General features: G+C 30.0%; 1 protein-coding gene across 1 annotated transcript; it reads left to right on the top strand.

The window, feature by feature from the left end:
• The first annotated feature begins 837 nt into the window (after positions 1 to 837).
• Positions 838 to 7,511, top strand: LOC147067438 (growth/differentiation factor 8-like). The gene is made up of 3 exons (XM_085954412.1): positions 838 to 1,112; positions 2,459 to 2,695; positions 5,506 to 7,511. The coding sequence occupies exons 1-3, from the start codon at positions 975 to 977 to the stop codon at positions 5,887 to 5,889; spliced, it is 759 nt and encodes a 252-aa protein (XP_085810538.1). The 5' UTR covers positions 838 to 974; the 3' UTR covers positions 5,890 to 7,511.
• Positions 7,512 to 7,999: the final 488 nt, after the last annotated feature.

Here is a 7,999-nt window from a genome sequence, read left to right on the forward strand (position 1 = left end):
CATCGTTTGTATATTATATTTGACTTTCAGTAATAAACATATTATTATCCATATATTATATATTATTATCATTAATATATCCATTATGTTTGTCTACTTGATCAAATTGCAACAATTTGGACAAATAAGCAATCATACACCAACTATCCTCTCAGTCACTATTACTATTCATTATTCCTTAACCTCATTCATTATATTACTCTATCAATATAAAAAGAATACAAAAATAATCATGAAAATAAGCAATTAATTTCATGAATATTTATTAATTTTATTTACGTAGAATAGTTTATTTTATTACCACGTTTTTATTTGCTCGTATTCTTGTTTGTCCAGTACACATTTTTTCTTGCGTGTCCAGCCTAGCAACTAAATTATTAATATATACGTGCGTTACTATGGAAATCAATATGAAATGTCAAAATGACACTTCAGTATTCTATAATATTTATTCAGTATTTCTATCAAGTACAAAAAAACATTTCAGTATTCTATAATATTTATTCAATATTTCTATTAAGTACAAAAAAAAGTATTTATTAATACATAGAATGGTTAAGTTTATATGATTCAACAGATAATTTAAAAACGTGGTATATAAAATTTCTTTTTATCTTGTAATTATTTTATAGTGTGATTTTAATTTGAATGTGTACTCTTTAGATAAGATTGAGAAAATATCAAAAGTGCTAGTTTCTATTTGTTCTAAATTTAAATTTTAAATTAAATTTTCCTATTCATATAATATATAATAAAAACTACTATTAATTATTCATGTATGAATAATTAAATATATTATTTACAATTAACTTTAAAGTACCCTTTTTTAAATAATATATACTCACCAAGTTGCTAATTATTAGTAAATTTGAATAATGTTTTTATTTCAAAAATTAAAGAGCTGCACCTAACCGTTTTTTTTTAATTTTTTGCGTAATACAGAACGCAGAGAACGGCACAAGGGGAACAAGATCATGTACTACAGGTTTACAGAGAAGACCATGGACAAAAAGGTGACGGACGCTCACCTCCACATCAAGATCAAGGGACCCAAAGATGACAGGGATGACGAAGATGCTGATCCGGATAGAATCCTTACCATAAATGTTCAGGTAGTAATTTCGTCAAATTAATATATATTATGTAAATGTATTTTTTTATTTCAAACGACCAAAGCTTTTCATTTCCGGTCAAATGTACAATAAAGTTATTTATAGTTTGGTTCTATCGTCCATGTATATTATAGTGATGGATATTATGACGTGACGTACCTAACTCATGATACGCATTTCAATTAAATCTCATTGATTTAACTCAACTGTAAAAGTTACGTTTTTTTTAATAATCCACATTAATACTTGGGTCCGAGTATAAGAATAAAAACGATATTTTTTTAATGTATTTATTGCTATAGTAATATTCATTAGCTCGGTTATTTTTTAATACTGCAAGATTTCTGAAGCACGGTCCTTACTTTTATGATGTTGTCTTTTATTTTTTTCTAGTTTGTCCTTAATTTTCACATTTAAATTTAATAAGGTGTTCGGTTTTATAATCCGTGCAACCTTTGAAAAGTTCTTTAACTGTGTGTACGCTTTGTTCACACTACAGTTATCGCAGTGTCACAATACATTGTTATTGGGAAAAATGCATAATTAGGTACCTACATTTTTGCAGTGTCTGACTTTTTTCGAAAAAAAAAATTTCTATTGGCTATATGTTCTCATGAGTGTTTTCAGAATTATGTATGTTCAATAATTATAAAGGAATATTCTTAAATCTTGTGAATTATTCGTTAAATAAAAGAAATAGTTAATTGAAAAACATATTTATTAGTAATTATTAGCAAATTAGTTACTCGTATTAAACGCGTTATTCCAAAAAATGTATTTTCGACAAAGAGTTACAGATTAAATTTAGTAATCATTTATCATAATAATAATTTATCTAAGAATACGGTAATCTTAACATTTTAAATGTTCGTATTTCTTGTTTACGATTTATGAATATTTCCCGGATGGCGACCCATCTGAATCTACTGAATGTAAAACACATATTATGCCATTTGCAATTATTATTATTATTTTTAGAAACTACAATAAATTTATAGAAAAATGATAATATATTGCGTAGGTACCCAAATTCCTTTAAGTTAAGTTTCTGATCAAAGTTTCTTATTTCGGCACGAAGTTCCTACCTAAGTTGCTGAATCGTTTGAGGTTTCTTAACATATACTAGTTATTTCAAGAAGCCCCACAAAAAGATCTAACAGAGCATCAAATCTGGTGAACGATGACATCAAGTAAAATCATAATTTCTTGAAATTACGTTTGCCAAAAAGTTCACGGAGAAGCTCTGTTGTCAATTTGACTGTATGCCCAGTATTATAAAAGACAAAGAACACTTCGACATTATAATTTATGTATTATTCCTAAACGTTTAATTTTGTTATCTTCAGGTAAGTAGAGCACCACACCCTGGGTCAGGAGAGAGTCCGCCGATCATCGCCACATTTGGGACGGCCATCGCTCGCTCTGCCGTCATCAAGGGGACGATGCTGAAGATCAATCTGACAGGAGCCGTCGCGGAGTGGTTTGCACTTCCTCGCGAACCTTTTGGCCTCATCGTCAAAGCTCAAGACTCCGAGAAAAGACGAATACCGATCCCCGAAGCAAAAGTCGAGTCCATTAGTGAGGTACAAACATTATTTTTATAAAATCTTTTTCTTTCTCAAATTCCTCTCCTACAATTCGTATGATATCATTCAAAGTATTAAATTTAACAAATTGTATATAGCCTGCCGGTGTATAGGTTATTTAATACTCAACTGGCAATAGGCAAGTTATAAATATTTTCATTTTAGTTTATAATCTAGTTGGCTATTTACTAAATTACCGCAATTTGTCTGACATCGATTCTACCTCTACGGCGTAGAATAAAAGCTACGTTTAGTGGTATGTGTAAGGACTTGAATACCCAGTGACGTCCCGTGGGGATAGGCAAATTGACCACCACTTGGGGGCGGCAGTTATTCGAAGGATGGCAAATCGAGGAGAATCGTTAGGTATATATAGAAATAGCTAGGTACCTAAACTTAGTACCTAATAACGGAAATATCTTTCCATTAAAAATTCAGCTTACTGGTAATAATTGTCTATTGAAGCAGAGAGACATTTAAATTAGATTTGGAAGACATGGTTACAAAAAAGGCCTCGAAAGTTATTTTATTTTAATGATTGAGTGTTGAGACTAATAATTAAAAAATATATTTATGATTGAAAGTATGTGTATATTAAACAAATACTAAGGAAAATTATTTTGTTTACATGTTGTGCAATAATATCATAGTAAAAATGGCATTAAAATAATAAATCTGTGTATTGCTAAATGGTACAAACTAGAGGTGAGTTGGAAATACTGTCACCAGTTTGTGTACTTTTAAATAACATTTATTTTTTTTACTCACAATTTGACGCACATTCATCGTTATAAGCACTCCGCACCAAGAGATAGCGAGGGCAATATTACTATACCTACACACAGTATACCTGTTGTAAGAAAAATAAAATTCAAAACTTGTAATTGATCGATGAAAGCATTGAACCATTGTTCGTTGAAAATATAGTCTACTAGGACATGCTGCCTGAAAAAATGCATAAAGTCAATAAACCTTAATAAATAGCGACACCTCTTTTTTAATATGACAATCATTTCGTCCCTGATCATTTTTTTTTAAATTTATGAAGCATCTTCCAAAGTAGTAGTGATGATTTATATTATTTTAATTAATATGTATTTCATTTAATAGTCAATAGTCGACAATATTGAGACGTTTCTAACGAATTGTAGGATCCACCTTATTAATGAAACATGTAGATAGATAATGTAGTGTAGGGTTTCTTAACGGCCCACATGCTCAGCGTGGGAATGGGACGACTGGCCTCCAGACAATTGGACGCCGCACTATCGTAGACACGTGTAGACGAGGTATTTTAATTAGTTTCTATCTACTACTTAGTAGTTTGAATTCATTTTACTCTTAACATAATGTTTTCTTTATCGCGGATTGAGAATTACCATGCCCTAAGGCTTTATATAAAATAAAAAACTCTTTTTTCGTTGGAACTTAAACATATGCACGATTAAATCATTGTTTACGTCTACACATTTACATTCTCACCAACTATTAAATCATAATATAGTCATTGAAATATAAATAATAATATTGAATATTTTTTTTAATGTACCAATAACTACCTAACGTCTATTTATTTTCGAATTCCGTGGCGTCCAGTTGTCCGGTGCCAAATTGTCCTAGACCCGCTCAGCGTAGGTCAAAATGGAGCTTTTATGGAATTTTCACAGCATAACCCTTGGACATTCCTTAAACGTTGTAGATAATCTATGTATATAATTTTCAAGCCTTATTATCCTTTATATTTATTTTAAACATTTGATGACTGCATAAAGTATTTTTATTACATACTCGTAAAATAGTATTCTTTTAAACCTCTCGCTATAATGTTTTAGAATATAGTCATATTTCAATAAATCCATGTGCAGTGGTGTTAGGATTTTTTAATTTTTAAACGCATTTACAAAACTATTAGTAAAATTAATGTTAACATTATATAGTGACATATTTATGATAAAAAATATATATATTTTATATTTTATGTATGTTCAATTTATGCTTGTTTACGGGCAGATGTATATTGGTGTGGACTAATCATTTCTATTAAGGATCCACATCCTCAGCGTAGGTCAAAATGTAGCTTTTATGGTTTTAAAACACCTCAGATACCCACTAGAAAAGTCATATTTGAAAAAAATATGAAACTCGACGGGATTTGAACCCGTATAACACTGGTTTATCGCCAATCTGTGCATTAACCAATTTTGCTACGCGCCTCCTATATAATTATGATAATTTAAACTAGTAGGTCATACCTACCTGAAATGCTTATCAAATTGCGTTATTATTGACTATCTGTTTTTGTGTATTATATCAAGGAATATTAATTACCTTACGTATTAACCGACGCCCGGCTCTCGCCAAATATTTTATGTAACGTCTACTTGAACTTGCTAACAATAATTGTTACATTCTCACAATATTGTGAATTATTTATTGAATAAAAGAAATGGTTTAATAAAAATATAAATTGTATTAAAACTGTTTAAAAGAAACTGTTTTTGTTTTTAAAAAAAAATATGCAAATGCACAGAAAAATAAGTAAGTGTGGCCATGTTTGGCGTAAAAAATGCTGTTTTATCAGTAGTCTCGTCGAATAATGTGTTCATTAAAGTACTTATGCAAATTTCTGTCATGTCAATACTCCAGACAACGTTTAATTTAATAGCAATGTTTACAGGTGTAGATAGTGTTAAGTTTCAAACAAATATTTGCGCACGTGTATTATAATATATGGGGCTGGATTAGGTTTAGAATATAATTTTTGCGAAATAGTTACATTATTAACATAGCTATTCTTCTTCTTACAGTTTCCGTACCTCGAGTTGTACGTGGAGGAAAACGACAAAGTGCGCGTCAAAAGAACAATCGGCCTGACCTGCAGCGACGACTCACGTGAAACTCGCTGCTGCAAATACCCGCTGACTGTAAACTTTGAGGAGTTCGGCTGGGACTGGGTCATTGCGCCCAAGAAGTACGAGGCCAGCTTCTGCATGGGGGAGTGTCCTTACGCTTTCATGCAGAGGTATCCCAACACCCACGTCGTGCACCTTGCTGCGCCGGCAGGATACGGAGGACCATGTTGCACACCGCGAAAGATGAGTCACATCTCCCTGCTGCATTTTGATCATGAGTTTAACATCATTCTTGAGACGTTGTCGGGAATGGTGGTGGAACACTGCGGATGTAATTGATTGTGGAGCTCATATTTTTTGGCAAAAAACCCTAAATGTTGTACTTTCATACTATCATCGACCGGGGTTTTGTAGAGTAATAGTGTTGTGCGGAATTCACCTTCTTCGGAAGAATATTATGATTTTTAGGAAGATGAGTTTTCTAGTTAAAAGATAATCATTTTCTATAAAATAGTTTACAAATTCTGATTTTTTTTATTTTTATATGAAGGTGTATATCTAATATTTCTATTAACCCTAATATTGAATGCCAGTTGTGTTTTTCCTATATAGACTCGGTCACAGTCATTGCATGTTAATTCATAAATGCCGATGTTTTTTTGTAAAAACTAACATTTTTTTACAACACACATAATCGAACACGTAATACTTGTGTATATTAAATTTGTACGTACATCGCACAAATGAAGTAGATTTAAAAATTAATAACTCACAATTAATAAAATTCAATATATTTTGTAATAAATCTCTTCTGTGAAATATGTAAGTACTGTTAAGTGGATTAAGTTCTAAAATAATTAATATTGTATTTTACTTAACTCATTTAGTGCTGACACCGCGACTGGCGCGTTTGGAGTAGTTAGCCATTAGATATAATTAACATATTATTTAAATTTGGTAATTAAAAGGTCAGCAATGATTGTGTCAAACTCTTCAGGGTCTATAGATTTTTAACAGACTTCTTCTCAGTTTATCGAAAAATAATATTTTATGGGCGTTGAATTTTGCACAATTATTATTATTAAAAAGTACGAAGTACAACATTTTCAAATACGAGCTTCTTGAATTGAAGAATGAAACAAATTAAGACATCCTTATATAACGAAAATATTTAAAAAGAAAAAAAGCTTTGACTAAAACAGAATTGTGATGCAAAAAAGGTGTTATTTATTCATATTGTATGAGACTGTGAAGCGTAGTGCCTCTTTCAAACAATCACATTAATAATGAAATGGCATAAATAAAAACTTTAAAATCCAGTGAAATAACAATGAGTGTATTTCGATGAACACTTTTCAGTCTCCATGAAGTGGTATTAGAAGTTAAACTGTGACTGTATGAACAATATCGATGAATAATGAAACTATGTTGCATTGGACAATTCAAATTGAATGCGATTTTAAGTTCAATATGAAATAATTCGACTTATAAAAAAGTGAAGTGAAAGGTGAAATTTAAAAATACTTATTATATGTATTTGAAGCGCGTGATAATTACTAAATTAAATCGAGACTTATAAAATCGCTAGCTAATCTAATGAAAATAGAATCAATATTGTATACCTACTCACTAAGAACTGGCTCAAAATCTGTCAACTTTATCTCTCTGAATAATTAATTAGTAAATATCATTCGCGTATGAGTATATACCTGATTATTTTAATATAAAAATATTACAACCATGTTTTTTTATCATTTATAATTTAATCCGTTTAAATTGGTATAAGAACCTTTACTTTTACAACTACTTTTCTTTACAAGGATATGACATTTTATAAATCATAATATTTTGCATCTTTGGCAGTTTTTTCGGATCATGTCATAATTTTTAACTATTTAAACGTTTATACCTCTTGAATAGAAAATATTATATTTAAATGTAAAAGAAAGATCACAACATAGAAAAAAAGGAAAATTTTATAGAGGTTTTGAGTTAATTTTGAGTCAGTTCTAAGAATTACTAAGCCAATATAATAGTAGATATTATAATATGTTAACTTAAATCTATATAATATAAATTGAGTTCTAGAGAATCAAAGATGGGTGTATTTCCAAAGTGAACTATTCCACTAATTGGCGAAAATGAGTTATGAATGCCAAAATTCAAAGGAGAATATTTTGAACAAGTATTTTGTACATAGAAGAACCTAATAGCATTCAATCTAGTAGAAAAATCAACAAAAATCGGTATTAGTTACAAAAGTAACTTATTCCAATACCAATAATATAATATAATACAACATCAGCACTATAAACAGTTGAAGTGGAATTAGTTCACTTTGAAAATACACCTCTCTTAAAATAAAGCAAATCTATTCTTATTTAAATAAGTAATTAGTTTTTATGACTATTATATTACTTAGAATTTTAAAACAACCTTTTATTGAGGA

Source organism: Rhyacophila brunnea, unplaced genomic scaffold (assembly GCF_057557595.1).
Source record: "Rhyacophila brunnea isolate RB1 unplaced genomic scaffold, BYU_Rbru_1.0 scaffold_4, whole genome shotgun sequence".
In the NCBI taxonomy this organism is placed as follows: domain Eukaryota; kingdom Metazoa; phylum Arthropoda; class Insecta; order Trichoptera; family Rhyacophilidae; genus Rhyacophila; species Rhyacophila brunnea.